At 50.6% G+C, this 23,855-nt stretch overlaps 1 protein-coding gene across 1 annotated transcript in view; it reads right to left on the minus strand.

The window, feature by feature from the left end:
• Positions 1-23,855, minus strand: part of CMIP (c-Maf inducing protein) — a 261,683-nt gene that overhangs the window by 40,308 nt on the left and 197,520 nt on the right. Inside the window, exons 4-8 of the mRNA XM_031658628.1 lie at positions 17,734-17,895; positions 12,273-12,314; positions 9,144-9,206; positions 5,354-5,434; positions 286-389 (exon numbers count right to left, since the gene is read on the minus strand). Coding sequence (XP_031514488.1) covers positions 286-389; positions 5,354-5,434; positions 9,144-9,206; positions 12,273-12,314; positions 17,734-17,895 — 452 coding nt within the window. The remainder of the gene's footprint in view (positions 1-285; positions 390-5,353; positions 5,435-9,143; positions 9,207-12,272; positions 12,315-17,733; positions 17,896-23,855) is intronic.

The following is a 23,855-nucleotide window of genomic DNA, read 5'->3' on the forward strand; positions in this document are numbered from 1 at the left end:
TTCAAGCGCCCGTCGATGCTCTGGGACCACCAGGGGTGGGCGTGAGTCCTAAACACATGGCGCCCACAGCCCGAGGGGTCGTGGGACCTGAGGAAACAGTAGTGTTGCTGAGGTCCACTGCCGTTTTCCGAGTTCCTATCGGGCACCGTGCAGTGGGCTAGGGGCTTCCTCATAGAGGGAGTCTTCATTTAATTACACAACAGCCCCCCAGGGATATCTGAGGAAACAGGATCAGAGAAGAAAGTGGCTCCAAGGCTAAAGAGGGGCGTCGCGCTGAAGACCCACCTCTGAATGAACTTCTTCACCACTTCCATCCCCGCGTTGAGCTCGTTCAAGGCAAGGATGTACTCCTGAGTAAACAGCCTCAGTCGCGGGCACTTCCCAAAGTCCTGCAGAGAGAGCAAAGGACAGGAGTCAGGGGATGGTGCCAGGCAGGGCAGGAGCCCAGGGCAGCCATGACACCGGAAGGAAGGGCAGGACCTGTTTGGTTCATGGATAATGGGATGGAAGGAATGGAAGGACAGGGAATGAAGAATCCACCATGGAATGAAGGACCATCTGATGGAGAAAGAAACAGGGGACAAGAGGGAATGGAATGGAAGGACAGTGGAGGTGGTGGAAGGAAGGAGGATAGGGTGGAAGGAGGGTTGATGATCAAGGATGGACGTGAATGATGATGAGATGGCGGGAATAAGATAAAAGAATGATGAGGAATGGGTGGAGGTGGAATGGGTGGAAGGAGGTGGTGGAATGCAGAGGTGGTGGAATGAGGCGGCGGAATGATGTGGAAGATGGGGTGGTGGAAGGAGGGTGAAGGTGAGGGTGGAATGAGTGAGGGTGGAAGGTGAGGGTGGTGGAATACAGGAGGGTGAATGGAAGGTGGTTCAGGAGGGCCGGAGATGACAAAGAATGGCAGTAATGGAATCAGGCGGAGGACCACAGGTCACCGATGGGGAAGGAATGGCCCCGGAGGACAAGACGAATGGAAGGGCCCCGAGGGGCCAGGCTCGGGGAAGACACAGGACCCTGCCCATGCCGGCCGAGGGCCATAACTGGTGGCTGCTGTCCTCGGCCTCTTCCAGGTGTCAGGAAGACAGGGGCCACGCCACAGCGAGCTCTGCCAGGAGGCAGGAAGGCGGCACCCAGCCCAGTGGCGGGCTTGGGGCCTGCCAGGAGCAGAGGAGAGAGGCATGGGCTGGACAGGGGCCTGTGAATCTGGCTGCCACATTCATTTCCAGAGTTGTGCTAGGGCTGGGGAGGTGCTGGGACTGCCAGCCCCTCGGGCTGTGTCCGGCCAGTCAGGAGCGGCACGGCCCTGCCCAGACCCTCCATAAAAGTGATGTGGCTGACCAGCAAGACACGGAGGGGAGCCTGGAGTCTCCAGACCTGTCCCTCTGTACCCATCTCTGTAGTGGAACTGTTTTTTTGAGACGAGTCTTGCTCTGTCACCCAGGCTGGAGTGCTGTGGCCGGATCTCAGCTCACTGCAGCTCCGCCTCCCGGGTTCCTGCCATTGCCTCTAGCCTCCGGAGTGGCTGGGACTACAGGCTCACCACCTCAGCCTCGGGCTAGTTTTTTGTATTTTTAGTAGAGACGGGTTTCCACCTGTTCAGGATGGTCTCGATCTCCTGACTCGCGGATCCGGCCTGCCTGCCTCCCAAAGTGCTGGGATTACAGGCTTGAGCCACCGCCACCGCCGAACCTGTTTTTTAAAGAGAGCAGCCTGAATCAGGACTCTAAACTGTAGAAAAGAAGTAGAGACCCCTTCAGGTCTAACTGACCCCGAAGGTGGCATGAAAGCTCTGAGTGGAACCCGTTCCTACCATGCCCTCCCGCGAGCTCCCAGGAGAGTTTCTAGAGCCACTGGGGGCTTCTTCACGTGGAGTCAAAGGGGCTGAACTGGGTCCTTAAGAGACAGTGGAGAGAGAGCTTTCACTCACCTGCCTGCTAGGACTGTCCCGCTACATAAAGAGGGAAGCAGAGTCCCGGAGCCAGTTCATCTGCCTCACAAGTATTTCATCTGGCTTTGGGCTGCCACGCCCGTCTCTGGGCCTCACGGTCCCCACTATGGAATGAGGGTCCACAGAAGCGATCTCTAGCCCCTTCCACCATTAGGGTTTTATGATTCTATGAACTGCTTCAACAGAGACTTAGGTAACTGTCATCTTAGCTACTGGATTTTTGAATAATCAAGGTCATTTCCATGGAAATAAACATTTACAGAGGGATCCAGCAGCCTCTGAAAAATATAATGCCCTTGGAAAACTGGAGGTCAGATTAGCTGGTGGTCCACTGGGGACCACAGCCATGTCTTCTTGCCTCCTTTGCCACAGGAACACTCCGAGTGGCATGGGGGCACAGAGACACATGGCCATTCTTCACAACGCAGTTTGGCACTTTATTTGGACTGAATCTCCAGAGGAACATACTAAAGAACTGCTTCCTTTTGTTTCTACTTTTTATCTCGGTCTAGCAAGGAACGTTCTTTGAGACTCTCAAAGCTTCAGTTTGCTCATCCATGAAATGGGGCACATAACATATTTGCAAGAGATACACTCGGAATGGGGGAGCCCCCAAATCCCACAATAGCACTGTGGCTATGTTCCCCCCGTTTCCTAAATGTCTGAGAGCCTCCTTAAGGAAAAACACTGTATTTGGGGTGAAGAGAAGTCACTGTTCATGCTACCCCAACAGGCTCATGGCTTATGCTCCTTAGCCAGAGACTTGACCCCCACACCAGCTGAGAGCGCCAGCTCCAGAACGGTGCTGCTGACCCATGGCCACTCATTAAGCATCAGGGAGCATTCAATGAGTGAATGTCAAAGCTCTATCTCGCCCACCGCCTGTGTTATCAGGATTCCATGAGATCAGGTCTTCCCGTGCCTAGCATGGCCATAATCACTGTTTAATACAGTCTGTTCTTCTACACGAGGGGCGGATCCTCCTCGGTCCTCCCTGCAGCTCTCCTCTGACGCCACCGCTCATGGTGTGTAATTAGTAGGCGCCAAGAACAAGGTGGGATCTGGGTGTGTTAAAGCATCCCCAGACACCTGGGATCACTTAGGGGGTACTCGTTACAAATGAGGCGAGGACTCATGGCTGAGGGTCCCTACTCTCTGCCAGACCGCCACAGATACTATAAATTCTGGGTCTGCCGAGAGTTGTTCTGATTTTTATAGAGAAAATTATTACATGGTCAACACTCCAGGCCCATAAAACTAACCAAATACAAGAGAGGCGTTGTATGGTGAAGTCCTGACAGGCTGTCTGAATTCTGAATTTTTTCCCTTTGAAGTCAGATGTCCCCAAAGAACCCTTATGAAATGGTTTATTGACTAACATGGAATATGCAAAAATGTTTATGTGCCTCAAGAGGCATTCCCCTGCCAAGTATGTCCTGGGGGTATGGCTCTGCCATTGACAAGTTAAGGTCCTTTGCAAGAAAACCTGAAGAACCTTTGCTCTGAACTCCAACATGGCACGGCCCCCCCCCATACACTACACCCGCAGTGATTTTAAAGTTAACGAGTAGGGCCCCTTTCCTCCCAGGTGGCCAAAGCCAGAAAGATCTCCCCCTTGAAACTATGAGCACCCAAATTAAGGCAGAAACCCCTTCCCATCCCCCAGTGGGAAGTCTCCTTGTCCTGGAGAAAGAACTGCACAGGGTGTCCCTCTCCCCTGTGTTCTGAAAACAAGAAATGAATTTACCCCAAATCTAGGAGGGGCTCAGAAATCAGCAACAATTCAATTATGGTTTGCAATCGCTGAGGGTAGAGAATGGTACATAGTGTTCATTATGGTACTAACACGATTCAGTTGGTAGTGGTGGCCTGGAAAGCAGGAGGGGAAACAGTCTGATGCTATCTCTGGCTCTACAGGAAGAGTGCTGTAATTGATTAATGATGTCTGCCATGAGTATGGAAGGGGTAGAGGAGCACATGTATCATGCACTTCCACTCCTGACTGGGGAAGGGGCTGTAGGTGATACAGTATTCTTCAGGGCCATGATGTGGAGACAGGCAAGCTACATCACAAGCGAAATGATTTGTGGTTACCCTTTTTCAGTTGTTTTCACACGCTCCAGGAGGCTCTAAAGTCTAAGGTGGTGGCTGGCTCAGTACAACATGTGACTAGGAACCCTGGCCTCAGGCTGTCTGCTCCTTAGCTCCCCCCAGGAGCACCCACAGCTGCTCATCAGACCCTGCCTTTCCTGTCCTGCCTTTCTGGGTCCCAGATTCCTCCTGTGCACAGATGTCATGGGAAGGGCACGAGGGTTAATAACACAATACACTCAAAGAGCGTCACACTCTTGACTCCAAGAAAGTGTTCAATAAACATCTGCAAAAAGATGTTATTCTTATTCCTACCTGTGGCCCCTGTGGCCACTTAGTGGACCTAGCTAAGCCTCAGTTTCCTTGTGTCATACAGGGCAAATAATGGCATTTGCTGCTGTCCCTGGAATGATGAGGGAACACCAAGGGGCCACACAGATTACAAGCACCCCACCCACTGTAAGTGTGCAAGTAAAACCCTGCCTTTGTATTTAAAAAAAAAAAAAATTAAACGCCATGCTTTATTCAGATTTCTTCAGTTTTGCCTTCATGTCCCTCTTCGATTCTGGGACTCCATGGAGGGCCCCAAATGACATTTAGTCGTCACGCCCCGTAGACTCCTCTGAGCTGTGACAGTTTCTTAGAATCTCCTTGTTTTTGATGACCTTGACCGTGGGGAGGATTGGCCAGGTACTTTGTAGATTGTCCCGTTCTTGGGATTTGTCTGATGTTTTTCTCATGATTGCAGTGGGGTGATGGGTTACTGGGAGGAAGACTATAGGGGTCAAATGTAGTTTTTATACATCATATCAAGGAGAAATTCTGTCAAATTGGCTTATTGTTGTTGATGTTGACCTTGATCATCTGACTGAGTCTGGGTGTGTCTGTTTTCTCCACTGCAAGGCGACTCTTGCCCCCTTCCATACAGTGCTCTCTGGAAGGACCTCGCTGTGCACAGCCCACACTAAAGGAGTGAGAAGTTATGCTCTGGGTCCTTCAGGGCGAGGCATCTACAGACATTATTTGGGCCTATTCTCCCTGGGAGGCTTTCCTCTTCTCCTCCAGCCACGGTCTTTTGGTAATTCTTATGTACTGCAAAAAGATTCTTCCTGTTGCCATAATGGAGGACAAGCTGTACAAAACCCCCAAAACTCCTTAACCAGAATCTCAACCCCAGTTCCTGGCTGTCAGGCTGGGCCAATCCTATCCCCCAAATCTGTGCCAACACAAAAGGCCAGGTAGGTGCACGGGGCCTCATGCACTGGGCGCTGGGGTCTGGGTGTTGGGGCAGGGGGAACTCACCATGTTATGCTTGAGGATTCGCTGCACCACAGGGGTGAACACCTCGATGACTACCATGGACCGGGGCCGCTCTCTGCAGTGCTGGGGAGAGAGTAGGGTACAGTTACCGTGGGCCTAAGAATGTTCCAACCACAGCCCGGGGCTGCTAGCAGGGCTAGAGACAGTGAGCCCAGCTGTGGGTGCCTGGGTTCCCTTGATGAGCACTGTTGCACCGTTTTCTAAAAATGAGTTTATTTTGGAGGGGGGGCCAGTTCTAGGTTCAGAGTGGAATGGAGAGGAAGGCAGAGAGCTTTCCCAGATACCCCCTCCTCCGGCACGCATGGCCTCCCCAACTATCACTGCACATGTTCCTATTAAGGATGGGGTGGGGGCGTTCCAGGCCCAGAAACGTACCCTGGGCACTCAGGCCAGTGGGCATATGGGGCACTGGAAAAAGAATCCTGGTGGAGACACAGGGCCCAAGAAGACAACACAATCCTGTTTCCCTTTCCTGTCCCCTGATGCACACACAGAGGACTCCCTGGGCAGGGGGTAAAGTGCACCACGGTCCCCTTTCCTCCCAGGTGCCTGCGTTTCCACCTCACAAGCTGGTCTCATTGGTGGACACAGCCCACGCCTCCCCAAAGGACCGTGCAGTGTAACAAATGTAGCACGTACACCCTGTGGGGTATTTGTTACAATGGATAACCCCACACTGACACATCACTGCTACCCAGAGTCCACAGGTGACTTTAGGGTTCACTCTTGGTGCTGTGCGTTCTGGGTGTTTAGACAAATGTCTGATGTCCTAGAGCCACCACTGTAATATCATAGCCTCGAAGTCATTTCACTCCCTAAAAATCCTCTGTGCTCAGCCAATTCATCCTTCCCTCTCCCCAACCCCTGGCAACCACCGATCTTTTTACTGTCTGTATAATTTTGCTTTTCCCAGAATGCCCTGTAGTTGGAATCATGCAGTGTGCAGCCTCTTCAGATGGGCTCCTCTCACTTACTCACATGCATTTAAAATTCCCCCTTTCTCTTCGTGATCTACTAGCTCGTTTCTTTTTAGTGTTGAATAACTCTCCATTGTCTGGGCATTCCACAGTTTATTTATCCATTCACTCACTGGAAGGCATTTTGGGTGCTTCCAGGTTCTCGCAGTCATGAATACAGCTGCTGTAACATCTACATGTAGATGTTTGTGTGGACAAGTGTGTTGAACTCATTTGAGGAAATACCTAGGAGTGCCATAGCCTTAAAAGTTTTTTCTTTTGGCCGGGCACAGTGGCTCAAGCCTGTAATCCTAGCACTTTGGGAGGCCGAGACGGGCGGATCACAAGGTCAGGAGATCGAGACCATCCTGGCTAACACGGTGAAACCCCGTCTCTACTAAAAAATACAAAAACCTAGCTGGGCGAGGTGGCGGGTGTCTGTAGTCCCAGCTACTCGGGAGGCTGAGGCAGGAGAATGGCGTGAACCCGGGAGGCGGAGCTTGCAGTGAGCTGAGATCCGGCCACTGCACTCCAGTCTGGGTGACAAAGCGAGACTCTGTCTCAACAAAAAAAAAAAAAAAGTTTTTTTCTTTTTTTTTGGAGTTAAAAAAGTAGATGAGATGAGAGCTTTTGTTTGCTTTTTGTTTGATTTTGACCTTAAAGCTTGAGACTGTTTCAGAAGGTACACATAGGCGTCCTGACATGGTCCTTATTTAACATATAATGAGACTTTTGTAAAGCTAAGATTCTGCATGTGTGGTCTGAAAGACCTTGGAAATTGGGTATGATAATACCAGGGCTTTGGCATTTGAACACCAGGGTGCTGAAAATTCTGTGACTCTTCAGTTGGTGGCTTTAGCACTCGGGTGGCAGTCTGCAGGCCCGATTCATCACCAGTGTGGCGTTTTGTTTTTCAGATTGCAAAGGAAGCCCTTCACAGGCTGTGCAGACAAGGCGCAGCCCCTCCCTCGTGTCCTGCACACATTTATCACCCACCCGGCCCCTGGATGAGGATGCTGGACCTGGGGTAAGAGAAATCAGGGCTCCCCTGAGAGAGCAAGATGAATAAACTTTCCTCAGATCTCGGAATTTGGCAGGAGGTTGGCAGAGCAGACGCAGCGCGGGAGGCTTTGGTCCCCTCAAGCTCTCCTCTCTGGGCTCCAACTCCCAGAGGGAAAACAGCCAAAGCAGCATCCCGCGTGGCTGGGACCCCTCCCTCCAAAAGCCAGACGGCCCTCTTTGAAACACCCACACAGGATTATAGCAAAGAATGCCAAAAAGGATAACTTTTTCTACCTCACCCTTTTCCAAACTGTGCTACCAGGAACGCTGAGGTAAGAAACACAGTGAGACAAGTGAAGCCTCAGGTAGGAAACACAGTGAGGCAAGTGTATCTTGTTCTACAACAAATATCCAGTGTTCTAGAACCAGAGTTTGAGAATCTTGAGATCTGGGAGAAATCCTAAGCTTGAGAGGCAAGCATGGGGCAGGTTTGGGTTAAACTGGACAGGAGATGGAGGAGGTGACCTTCGGTGACAGGCAGAGGAGCAGCTAGCCGTTCTCTCAGGATACCAGGTTATTTAACTCCACTCTGCTGGGGGCATGATATCCATGAGGCCCAGGGGCAGAGAAGGCCCTCGTGTGCCCCGAGGAGTCCGGGGCCTGTGTGTATCCACACCTGTACACACACACACACACACACACACGCTCGTAGGCGTTCACTCCCTGGGCCCGGGGGCACACATTGCACATGCCCACATTAAGGATGGATGTAGAGGTCGTTCCAGGCCCTGACAAGTACCCTGGGCACTCAGACCAGCAGGTGTGTGGGTCGCTAGAAAAGGAATCCTGATAGGGAGGCAGACTCCAGGAGGATAACAGAATCTTGTCTCCCTTTCAAAGCTCCTATCCCCTGACACACACACCCGGGGGTGGGGGGCCGGGGGAGGGCAAGGGAAATCAAGTGCACCACAGTCCCGTTTCCTCCCAGGGGCCTGCTGTTCCACCCCACAGGCGGGTCCCACTGCTGTACACAGCCCACACCTCTCCAAAGGACAGTGGGTGACCTTGGCAGGAGGCAGGTAATGGGAGCGTGGAGGGATGAGGACCAGCTGAGCAGGGCAGCAGGGGTATGACAGGGGAGCGCTGAGAACATGTCTTTCCGACGACATACAATTATTACACTAAAAAAAAACCACACACAGTAAAGAACAAAACAGGTTTGTGTGCTGGTTCGGCCTGAGCCGAGAAGATGTGCTCTGGGAATGAGAAATGCCTGCTCCCCGATGTGCCCTGGGCATGTCCTATGTGAAGCCCACTGCAAGGCTGGTGCCGGGTGCCTGACAGCGGATGCCCTGCTCCACGGCTCCTCTAAGCTAACCTGGAGCACCATGCTGCCTCCCGTGTTCAGGGAAAGCCCCACAGCCGCACCCCACCGTGGGCCAGCCACTGCGCAGAGGAACCTTGGCTAATAATAACCCAGCTCTGACGTCAGGAGCCCAGGAAATCTGCAGCAACCTGTCTCCCAGGAGAGCCGGGAAGTGATTCCAAGAAAAAGCAAGATGTTCCTCCTCTGACTGTTTGTCACCTGTCTGGCAGAGAGGTGGGTGTAACCCTAAGGATGGGTACCTGGCGCAGAGAGGTGGGTGTAACCCTAAGGATGGGTGCCTGGCATGCCCTCCGCCTGTGTCTGGGACCATGGCCCAAGACTGTGGGGCCCAGGTTTTCGGCCTTTCTGTGCAAACCCGATCCCCAGTGTGCACACACCGAGGGAGGTAGCCCCCTGCAGCCAGAGCCCCAGCTCAGCAATCCCGTACCTTGCAAAAGAATTCACAGAGATCTGGTGGTGGGTGGTTGTTTTCCAGCAAAGGAGCGATTGCCTGAAACACAACAAACAAGGATCAGGAACTGTGGGGTAGACAGCCACGAAAAGACTTCGAACAATCTCCAGGCCATATTGTGAAGAGAGAAAAATAAATCCAGGGCGACACACCGTGCATCACATCATTCATATTAAAAGCAAAAAAAAAAAAACAAAAAACCCAAAACCCAAAAAATCCACAACCATATCTGTCTGTGTGGGTTTGTCACCACCTGAAAACAAGATGTTTCTGAAGAGGGCACTGGGATGGGATGATATCCTCTTTTCCTGATGAAAACATACTCATACTCATGAAATACTTGCAAAATTGGCCAGGCACAGTGGCTCACGCCTGTAATCCCAGCAGTTTGGGAGGCCAAGGCAGTAGATCACTTGAGGTCAGGAAATCAAGACCACCCTGACCAACATGGTGAAACTCCGTCTCTACCAAAAATACAAAAATTAGCCGGGCATGGTGGCACGCCCCTGTAATCCCAGCTACTCAGGAGGTTGAGGCAGGAGAATCACTTGAACTCAGGAGGTGGCATTGCAGTGAGCCGAGATTGCATCACTGCACTCTAGCCTGGGCGACAGAGAGACTCTGTCTCAAAAAAAAAAAAAAAGAAAGAAAGAAAGAAAAGAAAAAAAGAAATACTTGCAAGATGATATTTTAAATAAAATTAAAAGTTTTATCACAGCTAGTATGGCTGGGGTCGGGGTCTGAACTTGATTCTAAACTTGAACCTAGATTCAGCTTTAAGCCCACGTTCTTCACCACCATGGTGAGAGCCTTCCATAGTGAGCCGGACCACAGCTGGGGTTTGGACTCCTGGTCCAAGACCAACAACAGTTACTATTGCCTGGCCAATGGAATGAATAAAACCAACTCAAGCTATGGTAGAAAAATTAGTGCATAAACATACTACCAAGCACATGGGAGAAGACTAATTGCCAATAGGGCAAATAAGAGGATGTAACTGTTGGAATGAAAGGAGGCTCCAGAAGTCGTCACAATAATGACAACAGCAATAGTAATAAAAGAATGCTGGAAGGGGAGGCTATAAAACGCAGGGGTGAGGGTCAGACCCTCAGATCAAATTCTTTCCTGCTCTCAGGCATTCCTGCTGAGCCGGGAAGCTCAACCCGACCCAACTAAGGGTTCAGTTCAGCCATATTAGCTGGATAAATGCAGCCTGGATTTCTCGGATCAAAATTTCTTTCCCAGGCTTGTCCTGAATGCAAGCCCTTGTCCTCCATCCAGGGCTCCCAGGCACCCAGTGGGACCCACAGGTGTTGCTGGCAGGGAGAGGAAGCAGTACTTCCTTCCGGTTCTGCAGCAGCCCATCTTACCACTTTGCCTTTGCACATGGAAGTCCCCCTGCCTGGAACGCCTTCCCCAGCTTGCTCCGTTTACCTGACATTTTCCTATCTCTCCTTTAAGATTCAGCTTGGTCACCTCCTCCGGGAAGTCCTCCATCATCATCCTCCCAGTACCCTCCCTGACACAGGTTAAGTACCTATCCTCTGCACCCCCACTAACACCCAGAACAAACCTCAGCCCTTGGCTATGTTATTTTTGTATTATCGGTTGACCCGCCAGGTTCTCTCAGCATACATTCAATCCTCAATGCCGGCCTCATGTCTCGTCCAGCTCTCTATCTGTGGGACAGAGTTAGTGTCTGGCACATAGTTAAACTCACATGCTCAGCAAAGTACATTAAATGAATGGATGAATTAATACTATGCCAGAAAAAGGTGGTGGTGAGTGACTGGGGGTGCCCAGGTTGACGTGTTCTCCTGTTCTGGCAAGAGAAGGCAAGGGATAGTCAGGGTGAGAGCATGGAGAAAACCTCTATACTGTTAGCAAACACCCACTGGGGGCCGACTATGTGCCAGACACTGGAGGTGACAGCAAAGGCAGAAGCTGCTGCCTTGACTCTCTACAATCAAAGGCCTGAGGTCCACCTCATTTTGTGCATACCATAACCAGCTTGGCTTGCCAGGGCCGACTGAGTGGGTCCCTCAAGGCCTCGATTCGGCTAAAGGAGTCTGAGGGGCCTAGTGACTGATGCTGCTCTTGTTCTGTACCTTGCAGCCAGGAGACATCCCAGGCCGCTTAGTTCCAAGGTCCCCTCCTGGGCACAAAAGGCTCTGCCTCTTGCTTCTATTTCATCTCCCATCCGCCTGCTTCTCATTTCCTTATGCTTTATGCTCCAGAAATGCTGAAGCTTCCAGAACGCACCACGTTGCTTTAAATCTTTGTGCCCTTGCACATTGTTTCTTCTCTCTGGGATGTTTTTATCCTGTTTTGCCACCTGGAAAACTCCTATTGATCCTTCAAAACCCAGCTCGGATATCACTACCTCCAGGAAGCTCTCTGGCTCCTTTCCCAGGGGAGTTTATCACTCTACTTACTCTCTGCACTCAATGTCTCTATGCTTTGCGGTGATCACTTTTGTCTTCTTACAACAGATGACGAACTCCTTGGGGACTAGGTTATCTGAATTCAAATACACAGCACGGTGCTGACCATCTAGCAGGTGCGATTTCATTGCTTTCTTCTCTCAAGGGAGAGTTAGGTTTCGTAGCTAAAAGTCATCTAGGAAGATATTTTACCTCAAAAATGCTTACGTCATGGTAGAGTCCCAGAAAATAGCACCTCACTTTATGTATCACAGGGAATTAAATCCAAGTTCTATTTGTGGATTAATTGGCAGACATGTCCTGGGGCAAGAAAGAGGACGTTTACCTTTCAGCTAATGGGGTGATGCCTCTGAATAAATTATACGGTCTCTGCCATCTCCTGCCTTCAACTCCCTAGGCAGACTCAGGAAGGAGGAGGCGATTATGATACATTTGCTACAAACCTCAAAGACAGATAATTACACTCCCTCTCCCATTAACTGGGGCTCTGAAATGTGCAAAGGCAGAGGGAGATGCGACCAGCTTGCTAGAAAAGACAAAACGGAGCAAGGCCAGATGCTGGTGGATTACGCAGGCGCCAGAATTACCCCAAACCAGGAAAAGGGTTGTAGGCTCCAGGAGGCGGAGGTGGGTGGAGGGTGCGTGTTCGAGAGGAACTTACCACAATGATGTTTTCATGCTCCTGGGTGGTCAAGTTTGTGTTCTAAAGGATTGAAGGCAGACAGCAGGAGGAAAAGAAAACAAAAGAAAATTAAGAAAACGAGCATTTGGATTTCAAGATCCACAGTTTTAAAACATCTTCAGCGTCACAGACCAACTGTCACCATCATTTTTTCTTAATTAAACAGATCTGAACACCCTCAGAGACAAGGTCGGGAAAGGGGAAAAAGTATGGTTTCGGGGCAGGGAGAACTGAGTTCTTGTCCCTGTTTCAGGGCTTGAGTTATGTGACCTTGAGTGAGTCGAGTCTGGGGGAGACTCAGTTTCTGCTTTGGTAAACGGGGTTTCCAGTAACCTCATTAGGCTGTTGGGAGAGGATCTGGTCCTTGTCAAAGTGAAACTGCGTAGAAGCCAGAGGGCAGGTTCATAATAAGTATGTAAAGAAACAGACCTTTTAAGAGTCCTAATGCTGTAGCAGGCAGCCTTTTAGGAGTAACGCGTATATGATTTCAGTGTTTCTCAAACTAAGTTCCCAAGGAACACAAAGTTCTGTGAGTGGGCCTGAGATGTTTTAGCTGAATTCAAATTCTAGCAACTGACTTGCAAAAACGTAATTAGGTTGAATGGATTACATCTGCTGAAATTTTAGGGGTCCTGTTTCCTTCCCAATCTGGACTTTTCTTAAATAATTGGTAACCGTTACAGGTTGAACATCCCTTACTGAAATGCTTGGGAACATGTGTTTTGGATTTCCATTTTTTTTTTTTTAATTTTGGAATATCTGCATTATACTTAACCAGTTGAGCATCCTAGTCTGAGAATCCAAAACCTGAAACTCTCCAATGAGCATTTCCTTTGAGTGTCATGTTGGGGCTCAGAAAGTTTTGGACTTTGGGCCAGGAATGGTGGTGCATGACTGTAATCCCAGCACTTTGGGAGGCCAAGGAGGGTGGATTGCTCAAGGCCAGCCAGGGGTTCAAGATCAGCTGGCCAACATGGCAAAACCCCGTCTCTACAAAAAATACAAAAATTATCTGGGCATGGTGGTGGGCACCTGTAATCCCCGCTACTCGGGAGGCCGAGGCAGAAGAAACATTTGAACCCAGAAGGCGGAGGCTGCAGTGAGCCGAGATTGTGCCACCACACTCCAGCCTGGACGACAGAGCGAGACTGTCTCTAAAAAAGAAAGTTTTGGACTTTGGAGCTTTTCAGGTTTCGGGACTAGAGATGCTCGACCTGTGCCGCCATCTGTGAGTACGTGAACAAGGAAAGAGACGGATGTGCCATAAACAAGGAATCACGGGAAAACCCCAAGTGCTCGCCCTTCTTTCTTGCTAGTTTCATGGTGTGTTCCGCTTTGCTTGTCTGTTTTGGTGGACACACAGTGGTGCCGATTCGTATTTCCTAACAGAGCCACATTGGCTGCTTGTAAAGAGACCCCTCATTTGAACAGTGTTGGCAAGATCGATTGTTCTGGTTCTAGACAGAGTCCCATGGCTCCCACCACCTAGACAGGTTTAAGGCATATGGGGGTGTCTAATGTGTTGACAGCAACCAAGGCAAAAGAAAAGCTCGCGAGCTATGAATTGGCTTCTGCCCAATAAACTGGCTTCCCGAGGGCTGCGGGAGACCGTGAAGCCGGGTCAGCGTCTGAACAACACGAGTCTCTACAGGTCCCCATGAGACGTCCTGACCTAGGTGAGGCCAGACCCAAGACACCTAGACTCCAGGCATGTGAAAGTATGTTTTTTGGATTTGAACACCCTTTTTTCTCTAGTGGCTATGAGTGGAGTTTGAGCAGCCTGTTTATGGTAGATTATTAACTATCAGTCATTTTTCAGCCTGGGGGAGAAGCCTGGCCTTGGTCTCTCCTTATGACTGCTGATGAGCTCTCTATGCCTCAGGCGCTGTGTAAGAGCTTTATTTTGCTCATGCCACCAATTTCTTTTGGTTATGACAGGTTCTCTACTATCCCATTGACTGATCAGCTGCCTGAGACTGACGGGATGCAGTGACTAGCAGGTGCAGGGTAATACGGGGTGGAGTGAGGATATGAACCCGTCTGTCCTGACTCCAAAGTCGATATTTCCTGCCACTGAGCTATAGTGCTCCACCATCCATTCAAGAGGCAGTTCCTTATTTTGGGCTGCCAAGGGCAGCTCGACACATCCATCCCTCGCCCCCACCCACACACCTTTTCAGGAAGGCTTTGGTGACCATGGACACTACTTCCTTTGTCCCAGTCACAGGGCAGCCCATGCATTCTACAGGGAGCCTTCTCTCCACCAGGGCCATTTTCCACCCCCGGTAGAGCACGTCCACTAATAGCCGCTGCATTAGAGGGAACACCTGACTCTCAAGCGAAGTGACCACTCTACATATAACTCAACAGAGGCCTGGGAGGGTGGGGACAGCCAGCCTTGCTTGGCTGGTGGACAGACAGTTCTTTCTCAGAACTGTTTTGCATCCTTAACAGCTCCCTCCACGATGCCCCTCTGCCTGCTCCCTCCTGATCCTTCCACTTTCTAGTCGGTGTGGCGATGCCTGGAACCTCTCCAGAGGAGGCCTTGCAAACAACTTGAGTAAACAGAACAGAGGAAGAACCCAGCCCCAAAACAGGGCACGGAGGTCGAAGGCAGGTGTTTGTGTTTCCAGCTACTAGCTCCAGACACCTGGCTGAGGGCGCTTACGGGGCTCAGACCACAGCCATCCCTTATGACAGTGAAAAGGTGGCCCTGTATCAAAGGCCCTTGCACGTTAGGCACAGTGCCAAGCCCTTCATGTGGATGAGAGCATCTCATCCTCCGTCCTATGAAATGGGTACTCATCTCAGACCCAATTTACAGAAAACAACTGGGCACAGAGAGGCCTAGCAACTTGTCCCAGGTCACTCAGCTACTGAGCGCAGGACAAGGTCCTTCCGACCCCACAACACGCACTCTTAATCTACACAGTCACATATTTGCCAAAAAGTCTCTACCAACCCAGGTTTAGGACACATCTATGTGCAGGGGCATAAGCTTCACCATTGGGCAGACCCGCGTGAGGGTCCTGGCCTAACACTTATCTGAATGGCCCCGTGTAAGCTACTTAACCTCTCGGCACCCCTGGTTACTCCTCTATAGTATCTAAATATTTAACTTGCAGGGTCCTTGCGAGAAACTGGGGAGGTCTAAGGGCCATCAAACTGACCACTGCAGAGTATGCATGAGTGGATGCTGGGTCAGGCAGCCTGGGCTGGAGTCCCAGCTCTGTCCCTCACGAAATGTCAGCTCTCTTCAGTAACGTAGGGTGAGTAATGCTGACTCCTTGCCTGACACAGTAGCTTCAAAGCACATGGAAACTTCTTCCGTTTTCCTACTTTAAATATCTTTATTCCTCCATCCTAGCACTTAGGGGTCAGCTGCCTTTGAGATTTTTACTTTAAAGCCCAAGAAGCACCCTCAGCCAGGTGTCTGGAGCTAGGTGTGGTGACTCAAGCCTATAATCCCAGCACTTTGGGAGGCCAAGGTGAGAGGATGGCTTGAGCCCAGGAGTATGAGACCAACCTAGGCAACACAGTGAGACCCCATTGGTAATTAAAAAAAAAAAAAAAAAAAAAAAGCCCAAGGAGGGATGTGAAGGCCAACAGGCATGCGGTCACCTGAAGCACATCTGAGAGGGGAAAAAAATCTTGCCCAAGGCAGGCAACATGGCACATCTGCTGCCCTCATCACTGCCCTGATTTAAAAAGGGTGTGGTGGTGGTCGAGCCTGGTGGTGCTGAAGTGGTGGCCAAGTTGGTCTCAAAAGCACTTGGCATCTCTAAGGTGGAGCTTCTAGCTCCATTACAAACTTGCCATGTGAGTTGAGTAGGTCACTCAGTATCACTGGGCCTCAGTTTCCTCATCTGCAAAGTGAAGACAGAAAGGACCACCTTTCAGAGAGAATGAGTTTTAAAAGAGAAGCTGTCTCACTTTGGGAGGCCAAGGCAGATGGATCATTTGAGGTCAGGAGTTCAAGACCAGCCTGGTCAACATGGTGAAACCTTGTCGCTACTAAAAATACAAAAAATTAGCTGGGTATGGTGGCACGCGCCTGTAATCTCAGCTACTTGGGAGGCTGCGGCAGAAGAACTGCTTGAACCCAGGAGGCGGAGGGTGCAGTGAGCTGTCACACCACTGCACTCTAGCTTGGGTGGCACCCGACACCTGCCCGGCTTACTACAGGTGAGCAGGGACCCCTTCTCCAGATGAGAAGTCTGCAGCTGGGGCTGGACATCTGGCACCCGGCCTCAGAATTCCAGCCACTCTGTGATTCATTTCCCAGCCTGGGTTTTCACTCCTCTTGGAACGATGCTGGTCTCCCAAGTGAGGACACCACCTCTGACCTCTGTCCCTCTGCCTGAAACTGTCACTGCCACCTACTTTCTACCTCCCACCCCGCGTCCTCCCAGAATGAGGGGCCTTCTCTACTCCGCAGACACACAGGGCTGGTGACAGGCTCCTGTCCCAGGGCAGTGGCCAGAGAGGGGAGGGCTCCAGGAAGCCGGGCACTTGCATGGGAGCTTGATGGGGGTGACTCAGGAACCGGGGGTGCCACTGTCAGGGGAGGGGGACAGAAGCATCACCCTGGTGGCCGTGCACAGTTTAAATCAGGAGTCATCAACTCCAGTGTTCCCAGAGGGCCAGGTGAGCAAATAAACGAGAGCAGTATTAATATTTGTAAAGCACCTAGAATAGCATCTGAAACAGAGACAACAGAAAGAAGCACATTTCCGAAGCGCCTTCTGCCTAACCAGCAGCGGGACAGACTCGCTGATGAGTTTCATTGTTCACTGCCTGTCTCCCCTGCCGGGACACAAGCTCCAGGGGGGTAGGGGCTTGTCTTTGCTTGAATTCCCAGATGGTGCCTGGCACAAAGTACACATTCAACATGCGGGGAGGCCAGCAAAGCAGATGGCACAGGAAGCCCAGCCGACAGGTAGCACCAGGTAGCGCCAGCTGTAAACCGCGGCTGGATTTTCTGATTGTTTTTAAAGAGAACCTGGAAATTCCCAGTGTATTGTGAAATATCCTAATTTTTAAAATGGTGTTTAAATTAAACAAAGCACATCTACAGGCTTTGTGGGGTGACGAGGGCAGAAGGCTAAGTCCCCCTGGACCCGTGAAGCTCATGTGGGCCACTGGTGGGGGAAAACAGAGATGGGGCTGGGACTACCGGCCCCCACTGTACAGGGCAACACCTCCTCCTCCGTGCTACAATCCCCAGACAGCACAGCTGGAAGCAGCTGGGGCAAGCCTCCCTCACCAACTCCCACACATGGCTGGGTGGGCAACTGCTCACCTCCCTCGGCAGCAGGGTGACAACACAGCCCACAAGGAGCTCTGCCTGCGCGTGCTGCTTGGCGGGGAGCCGGTGATCGGCGGTGATCGGTGGAGGGAAAGGCAAACAATGTAAAGGGGCCCGGGGGGAGGGGTTTACCTCTGAGAGCAGTTTCGAGACGATTTCCAGTGGGGCCTGGTTGATGGAGTCGTCCTGCAGGGGTGATGTCAGGGCCATGTCCACCAGGGTCCGGATCTCTTTCAAGACAACTTCCCAGCGGCTTGGGTTACTCAGCACTTTCTTATATTTGTAAATCTTTTTCTGGTTGAAAGAGATAAAGAGACAGCAACATGTTACTCATGTAAGGAGGGCAGAAGATGGAAGACAATCAAAGAATCAGATGGGTTAGGGTGAAAAGGCCCTGAGAAACTGCCAACTTGGCCCGGTCCCCGTTTATAAGGAAACTGACACCCCGAGAGAGGAAGGGTCTCGTTCAAAGCCACAGGGTGCGTTTGCAGCCAGGCCTCCTGACACCAGAGACCCATTTCCCACACAGGCTCACTTCAGCCCGATGATAATCCTTGATAGATGACCTTTTTCTTTTTTCCTGTTTTTTGTTTTTGTTTTTGCTAAAAGGATGAGGAAACCGAGGTACACAAGAGGTTAGAAAATCTGCCCAAGACTCTAGAGTTGGCAGAGCTGAGACAGAAACATGTGTCCTGACTCTCAAGCCAGTACCCTCACCACCATACTATACTGTCTCCACACAGTTTCCAGTGACTGCAAAAACAAAATGGGGAGATTTCTCTTTTAGATCGTATCTTTTGCCAAACTCATTCCCCAAGGATTCAAGTGCAGTAACAGTGGGAATGGTCAGTCCACAAAGGGGCTTTCTCTGAGTTGAAGGCACTGTTTCTGCCTACGCCATTCCCAAGAGGTCGCCTGAAGACAGGTAGTCAGCTAGGAAACATGACAGACAGGATTAAGGCTGGGAATTAAACTCCAGCCAGGTAGGGACTAAACCCAGAATGCTCCCCTGGAAACCCGGCGCTGCCCTCCGCATCCACCTGGTGAGGAAGACCTGGAAACCCGGCGCTGCCCTCCGCATCCACCTGGCGAGGAAGAGAAGAGTGCTCTCACCTTCGCTTGGGCGCTGTGTCGAAGCCAGAGAGTGTTTGGGGCAGGGGCTGCTGCCTCCCTGGATTTGAGGCAGGGTTAGTTCCGCCTCTCTGACATCATGGAAACGGAGGCCCTCGGAAGGCGGAGGTCTGGGCCAAGCGCTCCCTCCACCCCCGCCCTGGCTCCTGCCTTTGCAGCTGCCTGCCCCACTGCACCCGGCCTGCCTGAGAGACTTTCTAACTGGATGAACTCCTTCGTTAAGTGCTCTGCTCCTTAGGGAGAGCCTAATTTTAGTATCACCGTGCCAGCAGCCAGCTGGGGTGACATGTCACAATCTCTGAGCCAAAGTCAGAAAGAGGAGGGGGGAGAGGAGGGTCCCTTGCTGACCGCTAAGGCTCAAACAGAAACCTACAAGCTGCCAGAGCCTCCCTGACCGCTTAGTTTCTGAGCTAGGAATTATCAAGTGGTCTTGGGACGCACTGCTATCGAGGAAATATTTGGGGGACACATTCCACACCAAGTTGAACAGTTACTTCTGTTGGTGAGGCACAGTGGTGGGACGGGAGGTGGACCTGAGTTGGAAAGATCTGGTTCTTCCTAGAAAACTTTCACCTTCTGAGTGTCAGGGTCCTGTTCTGTAAGTCAGGCTCGAAAATACCTGTATCTCTTTCTATCTGTAACCCTTACCCATCCTAGACCCATGTGGTCCACTCTATGGAGTCGCATTCAAAAGTAAAGTCCAGCCAAAACAGCCAAGAGTAACAAAAAGGAACGCTGAGACTGCATCTGTCTCTTGAAAAACTGAAGGAGATGAAATGTAAAACCTAGGCCAATACGGCATCCCATCTTCCTCCTCTCCATTATTTTCCCACACCCCATGATTTTCTGGGGCCTCTGATACACTCATTGCCACTAGTCTTACCCCCATGAACTCACACCAAGGGCGGTTTTCAGTACCCCCCCATCACCCCAAGTCTTTCCTGTCATCTCTCCCTTCTCCTCTCTCTGCTCCTTTCTCCTTCTCTCTAGTTCTTTCATCTACCCACCTGCCTACCTTTCTCTCCTCCTTCCAGCACCCTGGTCTTACTGTTCTTTGCCCATTCACCCATTCCACATCAAGAATCAGAAAGAGATCAGCTCTTCTCATAGGCCCAGGAGGGCAAAGGAGGCCAAGGCAGCCCAGCATTCCCCAGGCAGCAGGAGGGGAAAGACCAGAAACATTCCCTTGCCAGCCACTGGAGACCCTAAAAGTACGGGAAGAAACGTGTGACAAGCTGTCAGGGGTGAGCGTACAGTGAAGAGTAAACATGCTGTTGATATTGATGATGGCTGAACTTCATTAATGACAAGACATACCCAGTCCACTGAGGTGTCTCTGGAACCATAACCAGCCTCCTTCCTAGTTACTGTCAACTGAAGCTGCCCTGTCCTAGTGCTGTGAGCAGGACATGCTGCCTGAGCAGCACAACAAAATCTGTGCAAAACACAACATGTCTGAAGCAAGAACCCTGCCCATTCCAGAGGATGAATGCTCCTTTGAGCCTTAGAGTCTGTGGTTTCAGTGTGTACCCAGAGAATTGTTTAATTTTTAAAAGACCATGAAATGATCACACAAAATCCACCATATATCAAGCCCCAAAGCAAACCACAGTGATCCACACCCGTGTCTTCCCACAGCAGACTGCAGATTTGCATGGAGTCTGGGCTCTAAGTGGACTCTTCTGATCAGCTGCACATTATTTACTTTTGAAAGATTAATGACTTCATTCTTTTGGTAAAGATGCATGCTCATTGCAAAAAATCTAAACCATACTGAAAAGCACAAAGAAGAGGGTAAGTTTTAAAAGGCCTCAAAAATCCCACAACCCAGAAATAGCCACCATTAATATTTGGTGAACATCATTCCAGCGAAGTCTCATTTAAACTTTGCAAAATACAACCAGCCCTGAGGTGGGTGGCTGTGAGTACAACCTCCTGTTCTCCACACACAGACGCCACTGAAGATGCAGAGGCGACCAGTCTGAGGCATAGCAGAGCCCAGTGGGCACTGCTGGCACCAATGCAGCTTCAGAGACGAGCCCTCGGGGTCGGTGCACCCAGCCTCAGCTCATCCACAGCTCCCCTTCTTCGAGCGGGGAGGACAACAGCTTTCCCGGGAGGGCCCAAGCCCTTGTTTCACAGGCATCCATGGGAGAGTCTGCAGAGGCTGTATTCAGAGCCAGAAGGTCCCGGGGCTTGTACCAAGGGCTAACATTTCATGAGGACATACCATGTGCCAGGCACAGTGCTAGCTCTTATGAGCTTTATCTCACTCAATCCTCACAGTATCCCATGAGCTGGGGCTTGTCATAGGGAAGACCCTGAGACAAGCGACTGAGCGCAAATGGCTTACTGATTTGAGAGGGAATGGCAGGAAATACTGGTGGGGAGAATGGGGAAGTGAGATGGGGAAGAGAAGACGGTCAATAAACGGGGCATTGTCAAGCACATGATATGGGCAATGAGGGCTCACTCCTGCTGGGGGCTCTAGGGGACAGCGCAGATCACACTCAGAGTTGACGGTCCTAAAGAGTGAGGGAGCTGGCCATTTGTCCATCAGTTCCCTAAACTCTTCAGGGATATATATATATTTTTTCCTGAGACAGTCTTGCTCTGTCACTCAGGCTGGAGTGTAGTGGTGAGATCTCGGCTCACTGAAATCTCCACCTCCCGGGTTCAAGTGATTCTCCTGCCTCAGCCTCCCAAGTAACTGGGATTACAGGTGTGCACCACCATGACCAGCTAATTTTTGTATTTTTAGTAGAGATGGGGTTCACCATGTTGGCCAGGCTGGTCTTGAACTCCTGATCTCGTGACCCGCCCACCTCAGCCTCCCAAAGTGGTGGGATTACAGGCAAGAGCCACCACACCAGGCCAACTCTTCAGGCCTTCTGACTGCCCTGTGCCCAGGCCAGAGTGATCCCAGAGCCAGCAAAAAGCATGTGCTCGCGCAGGGTCCCAGGTGTTCATGGTGAGCAGCCTGCAGCCCTCACGTGATGCTGAGGGGGTGGCCAGCTGCAGCTTTTGCCAGAGGACTGTTGGTTTGTCTGTGCACAGAAGCCTATCATGGCCCCGAGAGGTCAAGCAACTTGCCCGGAGTCAAGCAGCTAGAAACGGACAACTCAGGAGTGAAAACTGGCTCTGGCCACTGCAAAGCTCTTTCCATCACATCAGTGAGGGCCAGCGGGGTTGGGCGGAGAGGATATCAGACTTGCCAAGAGATCCTGAAGGAGGTGTCAAGAATGCTTGGTGGCATAGGGACAAGATCCAGAAACAAGCCCAAGAGGCTCTGAGAGTGGAGGCCAGGTAACCAGAAGGTGGTGGAAGTGGCAGGGACAGGGTGGGCTCCAGCGTTGTGGGTGCGGGCTGCAGGCAGGCCCCTGTTCCTAGAAGAGGCTCTGAGCCCCAGGTCAGGGTGGTCACAGGGATGAGGGAGACTTGTCCAGGATCAACAGGGCCCTGTCCCCCCTCCCTAGGTTACAAATTAGCATGCCTCATCCCAGGAACTCTGATGAGCTCATCAGGTGATGAATCATGGTGGAGCTGGGACAGGGACGCCTCCGGAATCCCCGCTCCAGGCTCCCTGGAGGCTGGCCCTCGGCTTTGCAATATGGTCTTCCTGCTGAGTGCACTTTGCCAGGTGGGGTGGGTGGCCTGGTGGTTTGTCTAGCACGGACCCCACAGGCCACCGGATTCCTCTGAAGTGGGAAGTACACAGGGGCCTTGGAACTGTTCTGTGGCTGGGCACGTGACCTGGTGTTTTCACTGAAAGGGGCTGACTTTAGAGCAGGGTTGGTGAACTACAGTATGTGGGTGAAACCCAGCCCCCTGCCTGTTTTTGTTCGATGAAACCAAGAATGCTCTCATAAACTGTAGGAGTTATGACGGAAAATAAACACAGAATATGCAACAGAAATCGAATGTGGCCCACAAAGCTCCAAATATTTGCTATCTGGCCCTTTACAGAAAAAAGTTTGCCAAGCTCTGGCTTTAAAAGTCAAACTCCAGCCTAGGAGTAAGCATGCAAAAAAAGACTCAACGTCATTAGCCCTCAGGAAAACGCAAGCTAAAACCATGAAGAGAGACCACTTCGCCTTATGAGGATGGCTGTAATAGAAAAAGACAGACCATGCCAAGTGTTGGCAAAGGTGTGGAGAAACTGGGAATCTTGTGTGTTGCTGGTGGGAAGGTAAACTGGTACAGCCACCGTGGAAAATCATTTGAAAGTGTCTTAAAACATTATACATAAATTTATCATATGACCCAGCACTTTTGTTCCTAGAAACCTACCCAAGAGAAAGAGAAACAAACTCCAAAGACACGCCCAAGAATGTCCATAGCAGTATTCTTCACAGAAACAACTTAAATTCATCAACTGATGAATGGATAAACAAAATGTGGTTTAGCCATTCAACCAAACACTATTTGGCAATAAAAAGAATTGAATTACCCATATGCTACAAGATGGATGCACCTCATAACCACTACGCTAAGGGAAAGAAACCAGACACAAAAGACATATTGTATGATTTCTCTTATGTGAAATGTCTAGAAAAGGCAATTTTATAGAGACAGAAAGTGGAACATTCATTGCCTGGGGCACGGAACGGGAATGAGACTGCAAACAAGCATGAGGGCATCTTTTAAGATGGTGGAAATGTTCTAAAACTTAATTGTGGTGACAGCTGTACAACTTTAATAAATTTACTAAAATCACTGAATTGTATACTCACAGTGGGTGAATTTTATGGTATGTAGATTCTATTTCAATAGAGCCTTTTTAAAAAAAATGCTATCCTAGGGAGGCAGTCATCAGATAAAACCAATGGTAGTATGGCTCAGTGGCAAAGAGTATAAGCTTCATGAGCAGTCTCCATATCAAATCTAAGCTCTACCTCATCCACCCACCCATCCATCATCCACCCACCCACCTACCGTTCACCCACACATCCATCCATCTGCCCAACCACCCATCCATCCATTCAGCCATCTATCTACCCACCCATCCATCCACTCACCATTCATCCATCCATCTATCCATCCATCCATCCAACCACCCACCCACCCACGCACCCACCCACTAATCCATCCACTCATTCATTCATCCATCTACTTATCCATGC

Source organism: Papio anubis, chromosome 18 (genome assembly GCF_008728515.1).
Source record: "Papio anubis isolate 15944 chromosome 18, Panubis1.0, whole genome shotgun sequence".
Taxonomy (NCBI): domain Eukaryota; kingdom Metazoa; phylum Chordata; class Mammalia; order Primates; family Cercopithecidae; genus Papio; species Papio anubis.